We start from the raw sequence: 15,258 nt of genomic DNA on the forward strand, positions 1-15,258 counted from the left end.
TACTGATGTTTGGTGGAGTCTGGGGAGGTGTGGAAAGGGACAGCCTGTGGGAGCCCCAGACCTGCTGGATAAAGGCGGCTGGTCAGGATGGGACTCCAGAAGGCCCAGCTCATGTTTGCTCTTGCTGCTCCCCTGGGGCCACAGGTGCCACTACTCCTACTTCCAGACCCCTGCCCAACCCGGCCAGGGCTCCCTAAGGCTGGGGCCACAGCAGGATGACAAAGTGAGATCACCATCTTGTCTGTGGGCAGAGGCCTTTCTCCTGTGCAGAAGCCATGGACCTTTGGCCCAGTTAGCAGCACAGAAAACTCCTGCCCAGAGAAGCTGGGCAGACATGCCTTGAGATTTGATCTCTCCCTGCCTCTTTCTTGCCTCTCCAGGGCACAGGCTTCTCTTTCTGAGGCTTCTGAGGTGTGTACGAAAGGGAGGGGACTTCCTAGGGCCTAGGAAACAAAGCTTTCCCTGTTCTAGGAGAGAGGAGGAAAAGAGACAGGCTGTACATCAGGAGGAATTTTCTGGAGCACCATGGGTTGCCAAAGTCTAAAACAGTTTGTTCATTGTAGGGGCCTAGTGGACATCATCCGTGCTCCCAAGGAAATGTTCCCTTGGACTACCAGGGTCCACTTGGACTACCAGGACTTGGTGTCCCTATTTGCCAACTCTTAGCTGCATGTCAAGGTTTGGCTTCTCAAACTTGGCTGTCCCCTGAGCCAACCAACCCCACTTCACCCAGGACTTGGATGACACACCAAGATGATGAGAAAGCAAGAGATGGGGTGGGAGTTGGGTCCCTCCTACTCTCCAGCCTCCTTTTCCAGTGGAAGGCTGGACTGGGGACTCTAAACGCCCTCTTGCTGTGGAGACTGAGGCTGGGTCTGGCTTCCCAGGCCAGGTAAGAGATAACCTTCACCTTGGTGCTGGGCCCTGGGGTAATAAGCACAGCTCTTCTCCAGCACTGCCTGCCACCCCCACCCCCACCCCGGCACCCCATTTTCTGCTTGCTGGAAGGTCAAAGTATGACTCTGGCCTAAATTTCTTCACCTGTCCCTAAAAGGATGGGATGCATTGCTGAGGGATCAGGTACGGGTATATCCAATGCCCTTGGCCTTCAGGGCCCCCACCCTCATCTGAAAGTTTTCCTGGCTTGTCCCTCTGAATCTTGGCAGCCCTGGGAGCCAGAGGACAGACTGGGGCACTGGGCTGAGGGAAGTTCTGAGTCTCACCTTTCCTTAGTCCACCCCTCACCCCAAGGACCAGAATTGTGAGTATGGGGCCCAGATCTCCACCTCCCTGTCTGCTCCTGGTCCTCAGCCCTGCCATTGTGACCTGGAGCTGAGTCCCTGGAAAATCCCTTTCCTGCTCTGGCGAAACTGCTGTGACACAGCCCAACAAAGTCTGTGGCCAGAGTTGCCCTCAGCTCCCACACATGATAAGAGCTTTCCACTGCAAGGGAGGGAGAAGGAGTCTCCTGTGAGGTGAGGACAGGAGGGAAACTGGGGATCATGCTGCAGAGGCACAGGGCATGGGTTGGTAGCAAGGGCTGGAGAGTTAGGAGTCTATCCTGAAGTCCAATTACAGCTCTAGTGTGAGCCAGGTCAGTGAGCCTCTTGGGGCCTCAGTTTTTTCTCTAGTTGAGGAGGCTGAAATACTTGACAGGCTATAGGAGCATCAGGATTTGGGGGCCAGGCCCTGGGAGGCAATGGTGGCTACAATGACCAGGGAAAGAAGCCTGGGCCTGGACTAGGGCTGTGGCTTTGCCCAGAGGGAGGAGGAGGCAGAGATTTAGGATGGGAAATGGACAGTAGTTGACCATTTGGGTGGAGACCACATAACCTCCCTCGACTGTCCTTCTGTGACTACAAACCTGTAAGCTCCTTCTTCCCTTGGTTTCCCAGCTGACAAACTCTCCTTTTAAGCAAACACAGACACTGCCTCCTCTGGGGTGGGCAGGAGAATGTGGGGCCTGGCCAGATGTGAGCTCCGACTCTGAATCTCACAGCTCTGTGACCTTGGCCAAGGTACTTACCCTCCTTGGCTGCCCTGTCTTGAGGGCAGGGTTAATAAATAGGGCTCGCCTCCCATCCTGCTGTGAGGATTTTGAGAACTAACAAACATAAAGCACAGCGCTGGCCACACGGTGAGCCTTGGAAGATGGCAGCCTTCATCATTTATGACCTCCTGGCCGTGTATCACACACCTCAATTAGTCCAGGTGCTGATGGTCACTTCCCAGACCCCTCAACTGAATCCCAAGGAAGCCCTGCTATGCCTGAGGGGAGATGCAGCATAGTCGTTACCTGACTGGTGAAAACAAGGTTAGCATCAGCTTGGGGAGCAACCCAGGGGACTCACTGGCCTAAGAGGTGGTGTCTCCCTGCCCCAAGAACCACCAGGCTGGTCACCCCGGACTTTTTTTTTTTTTTTTTTTGGAAACTTTTTTTTCTTTTAATAGTTATTGAATGTTCTACAGCTTACAGTAAATATCATAGTTACAAATTCTTGGCTTCAATCTTTCAGAGTGATCACTATCTGATCTTCAAAACAAAATGAAACAAAAACCCAAAAGAATCCAAAACAACAAAACAAAACCAGATTTACACTTCATACACACAAGGCGAGGCCACGGGGCTTTCCAATCTTTACACTCCAGGCTGTGTTTTGAAAACACTGATAAGTTCTTTGATCAAACTACTTGGAAGACACCGGTCAAAGGTTTATTATTATTATTTTAAATGCTTTTCTTTTTAAAATGTGAGTTCCAATAAAATTTAAAAATTAGATTCCAACCTGTAGATTAAAATGAATTAAAAAATACAAAATCATATACAATGCTCTCACAGGGATGTTACATGCCACGAGAACAGGTTTCTCTGTCACGTGATATGATATAGGGATGCAATGCCTTTAGTCAGGAGATAGACCCTTGGGCCTTTAAAGGTCATTATAGACCACTCCAAGTTGCTAGAGGCCTGGCCTTACCTCCCCTTGGGGTAAGGAGGAGCTTGAGTCCCACCATAGATCCACACGATCTGGCTGACTTGAGAAGGTGGTCTGTGGGCAATCCCACTCTTTTCCTGACTCACAGGCATGAGAGGAAGGCTAGAGCCTTGAGATGCTGGTCTTGCTGGGGTCAGGCCCAAAGAGGATTTCACCCATTTGACTCCTATGGGCTGGTACTTATCTGCAAAGCTGTTCTATAGGTTCTCTTCAGGAAGGAGAGTACCCACTCTGCCAGGAGCTGCAATGGGTCCAGGGCCTCACCGCCACAGCATGAATGCCCAGGGACTATGGATGCAGCCGCAGGGAAGCAAGAGCTCTAGTTACCCTTTCTGGTTTTGTGGCAGCCAGTCCCAACTCCTGTGTTCCTCACTTGGCCACTGGGTTGGACTCAACAGCATGCAAGATAGAAAATAACCATTGGAGAAACTGAGGGAACAGGGCCCAAGTCTGGCTCAGGCAAAGTTGGCTATGGAATGTTGAAGCTGGCCTGCCAGGCAGGAATTGTGAAGGCTGGGCCCTGGAACCATGTTAATACATAACTTCAGAAACAAGTTTTCTAGGAGAAGGGAACACAGGTAAAGGACAAACCCTGCAGCCAACCTGGCATGCCCATGGAAACTTGATCTCTGAGGCTCAGGAATGGAATTCAATGTTAGCCTGGTTGAGTTTCCTCTGCTGTTGGGCTGGGCCTGCATTCCCCTGGGGCTGTGCCCCTGCACGGAACCTGCCTCCTACCTGCTCACTCCACTGCCTAACCTGCCCCTCTCTGGACTCTGAAGCTTGGCAAGCAGCTGGGGACCGCACACTCTGTAGTGATGTGGTAGAACAGAGGGTGGAAAAACAGGGCTTCCATTTATCTTCACTCAAATGCAACTAAGAAATGCCATGGTGATACCTAAATGATTAATCCAGCCAGAGTGCTATAACCAAGACCACACAAAGACCAAGATCCATGTCCTCTAGGCCTTCCTTCTCTGGCCATGAGGCAGACCCAAGGAATCTGATATGCAGGGCTCCAGGCTTGGCTCAGCCAGGGCCTCACTGGGGCTCTTGGCTAAATCTTGTCTACACAAGGACGCCAGAACTTGGTGACTAAGGGCCTGCCTGCCTTTTATGCTCCATGTGATTCATTTCTGAATGCCACTCAGAACAGAGTAAGCCCCTCCAAAGGAGCATTCCAGCTGAGATTGGTAAACCTCAAACTTGGAACTATACAGTGTCTCTCTTGGTCCTGGTTCTCACCCATGGGAAAAGCAAGCCCAGGGATTGAAGGCATGTGCTTTTGGCCACTCAAGGCTACATCAGGTCCCCTGGGAGTGTCGACTCACTGTGTTTGGACAGTGGGCAGGCCCTCCGGGGTCAGAAAGCAAGGGGTATGCAGGCTTCCCTGGGACACGGGTCTTTCAATGGACAGAAACCTGGGGGCTGCCCTTGAATGTGTCTTAGGCTCTCGGCATCATGACCCCAAAGTGTTATGTTCAGGTTAGGCCTTCTGTTGCCAGTTTTCATCCTCCTGGTGCTGCCAGGGTCCTCGGGGCCCCTCATAAAAAATCTCAATTGGGAAGACTGAACTCCCCAGGTCTTTTGGAATCTTCCTCTGTTTGGAACAGACAGGTAGCAGCCCACCCCTTCTTAATGCCTGCCACTGAGATCCAGCAGGTGCCAGCAGAAAGAGCAGAGGATTTGAAGAGTTCAAATCTCAGCTCTTTCTCTTAACTGTATGACTTTTGGCAAATCTCTTCAGCCATTTTTTTTTTTTTTTAAAGTAAGCTCTAGGCCCAGCATAGGGCTTGAACTCACAACCGAGATCAAGAGTCACATGCTCTACCAACTGAGCCAGCCACGTGCCCCAAGTCTCCTAAGCCTTTTAAGACTTAAGTTTTTCCATCTATAAAATGAGGATTTGGCAATCAATGAATGTCAAAGCGCTTTGTACATTAAAAAAACATGTGGATAGGTTTGTGTGTCCTTCTTCGATATTTAGATAAGGGGATATACACTTTAGGGTCATTGCCAAGAGAGAAGAGCCACAGCAACTGTCCCGTCTCGTGAAGAAAAAAATGTTTTCACAAGTGGCAGAAAAGTTATGTTTCAGGCTCTCACCACTGGGGGGCACTCCAGACTCCAGATTCCTGGGCCCCAGGCTAATGAGGAAAGGGAGTCAGGTACAAGTTGGGGAAGCCAAGAGGGTTGGCTGGTGACTAAAACCACCTGTACCCCTAACCCTGGCCACCAAGCTTGTGGTACTGGGGGCAGACACTGGAGTGGAGGTGTCTGCATGCTGGTGCCAGCACTGTAGCTCACTATGTCATGTGGGAACACTCCTTGTCCTCTCTGGCTTGCTGGCCTTCCTAACAATGACAGGGCCCTTCCAGCTCTGACCTTCTGTCCAGCTTTACCAATGGGCTACCCAGTATCTTTAGATGCCTCCCAAGAGATGCCTATGATCCCGCCACGAATGTTCATTCTGCCAGAGGCACACTACTACTACCCCTGCTCTCCTGGACTTGTTCCCTTTGCGATGACTCCCCAAGCTTGGCCAGGCTTGTGGATCTCCGTCAAAGCAAGAGGGGGAGGCCAGCAGAACTGGGGCTCCACCATGCACACTGAAAAGAGGGTGCTGGACTTGGGGCTCTTCCAGACCACAGCCTTTCTGCACTTTGTTTTTGCCTTGGGGCCTGTCTTTGATCTGGAATTACATACTAGGGCAAAGAAAGGGTGCAGAGCATAGATGCTTTAGTCCTCAAGCCTGTATGTGCAGTCAGACTGGAGGGAAAGCAGACAAACTGGGATTCAGGTGGCTCTGCCACTTATGAGCAAATCACTTTGCTTTCCCAAGTCTCAGTTTCCTCATGGATCAAATAGGAGGAATAATCTATTTCACAGGGTTAAGCCACATGATGGATGTGAAATTGCTTTGTGAACTGTGAGGTACTAGATGTTAGTTTTTACTTACTGGCATAGAAAGAACAAAAGCAACAGGGCCATTCCTAGGTCTCCCCCTTTTTACTTCCTCTCTGTGGTTCTACCCAGCCCACCTAGAGGTAGCAGGGTACATGGAAACCTATTAGGATACTAGCTAGCATTCTGCTTACCTTGGCAAGCTCCCTTTTCTTCTACAATCAGTTTCCTCATTTGTTAGATGGGTGTAATAACTCTAACCCCGTCTCTCTCTCTCTCAGGGCCAGTAAATTAAAGGCTGTGAAGTGCTCTGAAATCTATGAAGCACCTGACAAATGCAAAGGTTTCCTATTATTATCATTAGTATTATTTTGGCATTTTCCACACACATATGACATAATCTATAACAACCTTCACCCACCCTTACAAAACCAGAGAGCAGGAGGAGGTATCTGCAAAAAATGGATTAACACTGGAAAACTTTGTTGTTTTAAAATGAAACCCCATCAGCACTCTAGAACAGACCATTTAGAACAGCTAGGTTTCTCCTTACTGGTCCTGCAGTTCCCTGGAAAGCCAAGAAGGTGGGTCCCCCAACTCCTGGCTCTGGGTTGGATGCTGATGGGCTTTGCCCTCCTGGGAATGCCAGACAACCTCTGAGGTCCTTCTGGCTCAAGAGTTTCCTGATTTCTTCCTCCTTTAAGGGAGACATGGGAGGTAGGGGTAAGGGGATGTCCAAGTGCATGTGAATTTAAAATGACAAGGGTTGTTTAAAAGTCCCAAATGTTATCAATGATCCCATTTTGTACAGTAAAATGTTCCTGCACCCCCACCCCCACAGGAGCTGCTGGCTCAGCCAAAATCTGGGTGCAGGGGACAATGCTGGGCAACCTGGGCTCCTGGCTGAGACTAGCCTGGACTCCTGACTTGGGGGTTCCTCTTCTCCCATGCCTCCTGGGCCTCATCCTTGTCCCCTTCTCTTTTCAGGAGGAGGGGCTTTTGTCCTAAAAGCATAGATCCTCCTTTTCAGCCAGCCCGCTTTCTCCTTCTCCTAGGGCTGGAGTCAGGTATAGAACGAAAGTTCTAGATGTCTTCACAGAATTTCCAAATGCTATTTCTTCATTTGCAATTTCTGTTCCTGCCATTTGCCCCCATGTGACCTCTGCCCAGTCTTTAACCCCGCTTTGGAATTGATGGAGAAAAAGAGCAGAAACAAGAGCCCAGAGACTGTTCCAGAGTTCACCGGGTGTGAGCGCTGCTGACTTAATTTCTACAAAACCAGGCCAATCCATCCCTAAATTTTTGTGGATAACATGCCCCTAGGTAGGAAGCCTGCATTTAATGCTAATTTACTGCAAGATCTAGGGAAGTTCTTTCATCTTCTCTGAGCCTCAGCTTCCTCATCTATCAAACAGGGGAATGGATGAGATGATTGCTAAGGTCCCGTCAGTTCCATGAGTCTATGAAATGTTTATTGCTATTGCTTTTCCTTCACTATCCTGACCTTCAGAGCTGCCAGCACCCACCTGGAATGTGGTTCCGTCACTTTGGCCGTGAATGGCACAAGATAACCAAGAGCCCCACGGACAGGCTGGTGAGCCCTGGCACTGGGAAGGGCAGAGGGAAGGGAGAGAAATGCCATAGGTTCCCACTCTAATCAGGAGGAAGCATCTCATCAGAGTGGGTCCCTGTGGGCTCAAGGGCCAAGGTCTGGATTACATAGGGCATCTGGCCTTCCAAGGCTTTGGGAGGCTGGGATACCATCACCCTGCAGCTGCTTGGCAGGACTGAGGTCAAAATTACATTTTGAGGAAGTGCCAGGTCAGTTAACAACACTGTGCAAATCAGAAGGTCCAGGCCCAGACAACTTGGCGAGAGACCTTACAAATCAAAGCCAGCAGGCAAGCACCTCTCTCCCCTCTTCCTTCCCCCAGTGCCCTCCCTCCCCCCACCCTCCCTCAAGTTCTCCCAAAGAAAGAATCTGGTTTCCCCAGGTTCTCACCTGGGGTATTAAGCTGCTATGAACACTCCTACCTAATTCAGGTGGTCCTGTTCTCGGTCTGTTGCGATGGTTCTCAGAAGACATTTCCTTTGTGTCAGGACATAGTAACGTCCTAAACTAATCTTGCTCCGGAAAAATAAAGAACAATCTCCCAGAGATGTAACCTGCTCAACAGCTTTGAGTTCCTACCCTAGACCCAAGGGCCACAAGTGTTACGCTCTTCAAAGGAAATCACACCTTCAGCTGAACCATTGCAATAAACCCTGCTCTCTGCCACTAAACTAGGATCCCCGGGGACTGGATGCTTGGGGAAGGAGAGAAGAGCAGAGAGGATGTGCTTGGTCAGGAGGAGGGGACAGAGCTGGAAGGGTAGCTGCTAAGAAGGAGACATTGGGGAGAGGCAGGAGATTAGAAAAAGCAGCTTTTACAAAAACCAAAAATAAAAACCAAAACCGTTAAAGATGCATAAAGTGACCCTTGCACTTCCGTTGTCTCTTCTTGCAAATAGAGGTGGTGCTGCTAGGGAACTGCTCCAGCACCTGTGTAAGACTTGAGTAGTTGCATACAATGTGTGACTCCAGATCTGAGGAAGGAAGAGGAGAGCCATTAGTGACCATATTCCTGTCAGGCCATTTCAGGAAGCCACTGGATCCCCTCCCCTCACTGTGGGAGCCCTAAATGGAGTCCTCTGTGCCTCCCTAGTGGAGCTGCCTGCTTCCTGTCCAGTGCCGAGAGCTCCTGGAAGACGTGGAGGGTAGGGGAGATCAGGAGGTAGGGCAGAGTTATTAAAAGTTGATGTCCCTCAGGAGCAGTCGAGGGCAGTAAGGAAGCTGGTGGGTGGGGGGGATGTTGGCCCAAGGTCTCCAGCCGCCCCCCTCCCCCACTATCATCACCAACATCTGATTAAGGTAAGATTGCATCTGAAGAATGAGGACCAGAGTTAAAGGAAGTCTAGAGACTGTAGGTAAAGAGCACAGAATTTAGCACTAGAGGGCTGGAGTTCAAGTTCCAGCTTAATTCTTACTGGTTAAGTGCTGTTGAACTGTGCATTTATCAGTAAAACAGAACTAATAATCCTCATTTCACAGAGCTGCTCTAAGGATTATGAGATAACATACGTAGAGTATCTAGAACATATGGAAAGTGACAGCTATCACTAAGGGTAATATTACTGAACTCAGAGCAGGAAAGCAACTGGTAACGGTCACTGGCTCCTACCAACACCTGTGCTTTGCTAGGGGCAGTTCTGGTATTTGGTCATCCTCCTACCTCTCCCAGCCCAGGCCCCACTCACTTGGATGGGCTGCAGGCTTTACCAGTGCGGGGGCACATAGCTGTACGCAGGGGTCCCTTGGGCCCTGTATGTTGGCATGGACACAGGGTGTGCCCCAATCGCGGTGTGCTGGGGTGCAGTCAGCAGGGTACCTGAGCATCCGGAGAGAAGAGTAAACCCAGTGAGGCTGTCCCAGGGTGCTGGGATGAAGAGGATGAAGCCATGGTCTTTCACACAACTGCTCCCCAACCTGGGCCCCCCACCTGCTCATGAACTTCCTGCCCCTCCCACCTTGCCAGGCTTCATCTCGTTAGGGAAAATTTTGCTGATACGCCAAGACAGAGTCAATCACTCATCTTCAGTGGCCTCCTTCTACTCTTCTTTGTATGCTTTTTGTAATCTACCGAGTGGAAATTGTTGGTTTATATGGTTGTATTTCCCATGGGCCCTGCTGTTCCTAAAGGCAGGGCTCTGGTCTGATCTATCAGTAACTGGTCCCCAGGACCAGAACGAAGGCTGGCACCAAGCAGATATTCGATAGCTTGCTAACCTGATTTAGGGAATGAGGCCTCAACAACCCCTTACATTAGGGGGCCACATAAAATCCCAATTCTCACCCTCTGCCCACTAGACCCCTTGTACTCTCTTCCTTCAAATGATTCTTTAAAAGTTGGGTCTCTAAAAGTTATCCACAACCCTCTTGTCATCTCACGCTCTTCTTTTGAATGTCCACACATCCAGAGACTTCCCTAAACTTACTCTCCCGGTGTCATCTCCATCCCTATCCTCAGGGTTCCTGAAGGGCAGGGCTCTGATGTGATTTCTGGAGTAAGCCAGAAATGGAAAAGGGTTCCCTCATGCCTTACAATTAATTATTGGACAGGGGCTTAAGCTTCTGCCTGCTCAATAACATTAGCCCCGTGCACTCCCTTCTAGAACCCTGCTGCTACCAGAGTATTAGTGCCATCATCTTTCCTCTAAATGACAGCCTCCCCACCGACCTACCTGCTTCCAGCCTCTCCTACATAACTGTGCCTCCACCCTGCAGCCGAGAACGTTTAAACCAAAACCATCTCTCCTCTGCTTGAACCCCTTTGCTAGCTCCCCACTTTACTTTGCTGACTACTCCAGCTGCTCTTCCAACTCCATGCCCCTTTTTTCTAAGGGCCTTGGACCATTTCCATTCTGTGAACGTGTTATGCTCATGTTTTTCCACCTGGACTGCCCTCCCTCCCCTCTTCCATCTCTCTGGTTAGCTTCTGTTCACCCTTTAAGGTCTAGCTCAGTATGTCCTCCTCGGTGAAATCTTTCTCATCTCTATGGACAAGATTCCCAGAAACCCCCAGAACAGAATTTCTCATGCTATGGGGCACTCAATTCCATGACTGTGTTCTCCAGTCTGTCATGAGTTTCTGGAGAAGGGGGATGGACACTGACATAGATGCTGCCCTCACCTGCAGACATTGCCATGGTGGTGCCGGCCACCATGCCCATGGCCACACCGTTGGTCCGGGGGGCAGCAACAGGCGCTGGGTAGATGGCGGAGGGAATGCTGTTGGGCTGGACAACCGTGGTGTGGTGGATGACGTGGGGCTGGGCAGCATACACAGGCTGTGTGTAGTAGGCTCCCTGAGGGAAAAGAGGCCGAGGTCACACAAGCTTTTGGAGATGTGGGGTAGGACATGGGGAGGAGGAAAAGGGAGGGGGAGCCTGTTCCTCCCAGACCCAATGGGATAGGGCCAGATAAGCATGGACCTAGAGATACAAGGTCTGGGCCCCAGTTGGGACTCTGTGTCTGTCTTACTACATGACTCTGGACTGTGCAGTAACAGGCTCAGCTTTTCGTTATGAATTGCGAAAAATAAGGCTCCAACCCTGTCCTGCTTTGCTCCTAGGGTTGCTATGTGATCTAATAGGTAACAGCACGAATTCTGACATTTTAAAATGGTTGGATCTTACTGCAGTGTGCTTCTATGAGCTGCCTAAAATGTAAAGGCAGGGACCACAGTCAGTGAGTGAGGATATGGATGGAGCTGGTGAATCCAGACCACTGTGTGCATGCACATGAGGAATTACCAGCGGGGCGATCACACTGGTGATCGTACTGCCGTTCTACCTACTGGGGACTGTCACAAATGCAGAGCATTTCCCCAGATGTCTCTTACTCTTTCTCTTTAGGCAAAGAGATGAGGATGGAGACAGTTGTCTTAGGTGACTTCCCACTGCCTAGATCACATGGCTGCTTCCTGCTGCCACAGCCCACAGGCCTGGTGACCTCTGTGGGGAGTAGACACAGCCCCCTGGGTCATCTTACTCCAGAGCTTTCCCAATGCCTCTACTAACTAATGACAGGAGCCTCAGAATATGGGTTTATAATCCCAGAGGTCTGAAAACATAGTGCAAAGCAGCCTACCACAAACCAGAAAAACGATCTCCAGCCCACTGTTCTATCTTTTAAAAGTTTTGCATTCTATTGAACAATGTAGCTGTTCTTTAAATCAAAAAGTGTTCTCCTCACTACTTAAAAACCTCATGTAGAACTGTCACCCCAGAAAAAATGTGCCATGTGGTATGCTGGAGCCTCATATAGTCCCTGTCATAGCCATCCCCTCAGAGTACACACATTCTCTCTAGCTGAAAGAGCCCAGATGGGGACACTAAGGCACTCAGAGAAATAACTTACTGATGGTCACACAGGGAACTGGTGACAGAGCCTGAGAACTTATCTCCTCCCTGTTCAGCTCACAGACTTTATCAAGGAAGGGTAGGTGTGGAGGTTAGGGAGAGAAGCCCAAGACACATGGGGTCTCATCCTGACTCAACCAACAACTCCCTGTGTGACCTTGGACAACTCACTCTCCTCTGGGTCTCAGCTTCCCCACTTGTATAAAAAGGAATTGAGTGGGGTGCCTGGGTGGCTCAGTCAGTTAAACATCCAACTCTTGATTTCAGCTCAGGTCATAGTCTCATGGTGGTAAGACTGAGCCCTGTATTGAGCTCCACACTGAGCGTGGAGACTACTTAAAATTCTCTTTCCCTCTCCCCCTCATTCTCTCTCTCCAGAAAAAAAAAAAAGAAGGAATTGAGCTAGATAATTTCCAGGGGCCCCTGCTCCTTTGACATTCTGGGCGCTATTCATCTCAATGGCTTCATGCATCACCCCTGAGGGGCTGAGGTGGGGTGAGGGAGTGTGTAGACTACAGGGCTACCATTTCTATGATATAATAGTGACAAGTGGCCAGAGCCATGAACTTGCCTTCCCTCTCTTCCTCACCCACCCCCAACCCTCCTAGGCTGGTCACTCCTTTACCTGCAGAAGTGGTGGGCCCAGGCTTCCACGTGCACCTACCTGGGCATACAGATTCTGCTGGGGGTAGGCACTTCTGATTGGATACATGGCCGTCTGATAGGGGTTGGGTGATGGGGAGTAGGGGGGTGGAGCAGTATTACTCTGGGTCGGTGGGACCTTGTACGGTGTCCCTGCAGTATATCCTGTACCAAGGCAATAAGAGAGACTTCCAGTTAGTGGACAGAACATTGTCAGAAGGTAGCAGGTCCCAGTCACGACTCCCCAGACAAGGATGGGCTGATTCCAGGCTGGAAACACAGATGAGAACAGTGAACAGGGCTCCACCCAGAGAGCCTTGGCCCCAGAGGCAGCTCCCTCAGTCCTGGTGCACAGGGCACACAAGTGATTCTGGCATCTTGTATTTTTCTGGGTCTCAGGGGTATGACATATAAAATAAGAGGCTGGAACCAGATGATCTCCTAAGGGACCCTTGCAGCTCAGACAGTTTGGGATTCTGTCTACATGCTGTGAGACAGGCATGTACACACAGACAGGAGACCCTCCGCCCACTTGCCCTTTATTGCACTCTGTCTTCCTGCTTTTCTGTCTCCTCACTCAGCAGCCCAGGTGTCTTCTGCTGCTGTTTCTCTTTTGTTTTCCCCCTTATTCTTTTTCTCTCCTTGTGTCTCTCTTTTTGGAATTCTCTCTCCCACATTCCCCTTCTTCCCTGAGAGGGTTAAGGTGAAAAGCCCACAGAAAACACCATTCAGAGCCAGCCTTTCCCCCCACTCCTGGGGCTTGGAGGGAACCACCTCTGCCTCAAGTCAGGGGTCATGAAAGTTCACATCAACCTGAAACCTAGGCCCCAGGGAGCTCACAATCAGCGACTTGATTAAACTGTGCTACCTTTGACTGTTCTGGAAAATAGAGTCAGATCCTATGTCCACAGGAAAAAGCTGAGACATAAATCACCCAGGAACAAGACTGTGTACTCACAGAACACAAAATGAAATGATTCTATGGAAACCAAGTGATCATCAGGTGACCCCTAACTCTCTTACTCTATACAACGGGCTCAGAAAGGGCAAGTGTTTTTACAAACTGCTCCTTCTTTCTAAGTTGAAGGGACAGTGCCAGAAGACCTTGGCTTTGGATCTCCAATGGGGTGTTGCTGATACTTCTTCCCTGGGCTTCCCATCCAGGCTCAGTCTGGTTGGTACATCACTGACCTTCTCCTGTCTCAAAGTAAGGTCTTTCACCTACAAGATGCTCACCAAGGACTGTCAGCAACGTGGTGCTGATTCTGCAAGAAGGGACTGGGGGGCAGAGCAGAGAGGGGTGCTTTATTGGAAGAAAACAGACCAAGGCTTCAGTTCAGGCTTTTTTTTTCCAATTTGGTGTGCCTATTATCAAGTGTCTGGGCTTTAGTTTCCTATTTTGTTAAATCAGAAGGCTAAGAATGAAGATCTCCTCCTGAACTAAAATCCCATTTTTCTAAAGATCCTAGGTCTCTTTTACCCTATCCCCAAGTAAAAGCAAGCTGCTGTAAGGTCACAAATCAGTCTCCATCCACAGCACTGGCCTAGCGTCCCCCCCCACCCCCCACCTCCTGGACCCTGATGAAGTACTCAGTAGGATATGAACGCTGCTATTTGGTCACCACAAAAGGCACCACCGAAAGGCATCCTTGTCCTCTTCCCTGGAATCATGTCATTTACTTTTCCATCTGCAGATCCATAGTTTATTCCACGAGAAACTGGTTTTGTGGTCAAATACATTTGGGAAATAAGTAGCAATGAAGATGGAGTGGAAAGAATACATTCAGGAGAAGGTAGCATTGTGAAAAAAGAGAAACTAGACATGGAGGTGCGAATCAGCTGAGAGAAGTCTGGAGCAGATTCCTCCAAGTTTCTAGATTGTGGCACTAATTATGATATGTGGTCAAGGCAGGTGAAGCAGATACTGCAGGGGCAGACAGAAGTCTAAGTCTGTGATATCTACAAGGAGCCATCTGAGGGGCACTTCACCTTGGAGGCACGGTTTTTTAATCTGTAAAACAAAGGTGGGGGTTCTCAAAATGGGCATGTCCCAAGACTGTGCGATGAACTATAGCATTCTGAAGGATTTTAATCACTGTTTAAAAAAAAAAGTGCAGTAATGTAGAATAGAGATAAATAGGTTTGTTTTTTATTCCATGACCCTGAGAAGTTTTATTTTTTTAAAATTTTTTTTTCAACGTTTTTATTTATTTTTGGGACAGAGAGAGACAGAGCATGAACGGGCGAGGGGCAGAGAGAGAGGGAGACACAGAATCGGAAACAGGCTCCAGGCTCTGAGCCATCAGCCCAGAGCCCGACGCGGGGCTCGAACTCACGGACCGCGAGATCGTGACCTGGCTGAAGTCGGACGCTTAACCGACTGCACCACCCAGGCGCCCCGACCCTGAGAAGTTTTAAAATGACAGGATGAACTATGAATCTCCAAGATAGGGATATGCAGGAGACTATTCACAAATTTAATTTACCACTGAATCTTTTATGCACGCTATTAACATTTAAAACAGGCAAACTATAGGGGCGCCTGGCTGGCTCAGTCGGAAGAGCATGCGACTCATGATCTTGGGGTCATGGGTTCGAGCCCCATGCTGGGTGTAGAGATTACTAAAAAATAAACCATAAAATTAAATAAATAAATGAATACATAAAACCTGAAAACTACAGTTTTTGTAATTGCAACTTATCTTGGTAAGCAAAGTTTTACTGTAACAGCCATGTCCATTCATTTACTTCTCAAC

At 49.4% G+C, this 15,258-nt stretch overlaps 1 protein-coding gene and 1 non-coding gene across 5 annotated transcripts in view; one reads left to right on the plus strand and one right to left on the minus strand.

Annotated features, from left to right (window-relative positions):
* Nucleotides 1-2,691: 2,691 nt before the first annotated feature.
* Nucleotides 2,692-15,258, minus strand: part of FAM168A (family with sequence similarity 168 member A) — a 206,907-nt gene continuing 194,340 nt past the window's right edge. For all 4 annotated transcript variants that reach the window (XM_086678270.1, XM_086678272.1, XM_086678269.1 and 1 more), the window contains 4 exons: nt 12,525-12,667; nt 10,630-10,804; nt 9,197-9,327; nt 2,692-8,485 (listed from right to left, as the gene is read on the minus strand). In XM_086678270.1, coding sequence (XP_086534396.1) covers nt 9,215-9,327; nt 10,630-10,804; nt 12,525-12,667 — 431 coding nt within the window. In that variant the 3' untranslated portion in view covers nt 2,692-8,485; nt 9,197-9,214. The remainder of the gene's footprint in view (nt 8,486-9,196; nt 9,328-10,629; nt 10,805-12,524; nt 12,668-15,258) is intronic.
* Nucleotides 15,043-15,115, plus strand: TRNAM-CAU (transfer RNA methionine (anticodon CAU)). Its single transcript has one exon. It is a non-coding gene; the product is annotated as a tRNA-Met (tRNA).

This window comes from Puma concolor, chromosome D1, assembly GCF_028749965.1.
Source record: "Puma concolor isolate L17-30 chromosome D1, mPumCon1.1.hap2, whole genome shotgun sequence".
Lineage (NCBI taxonomy): Eukaryota > Metazoa > Chordata > Mammalia > Carnivora > Felidae > Puma > Puma concolor.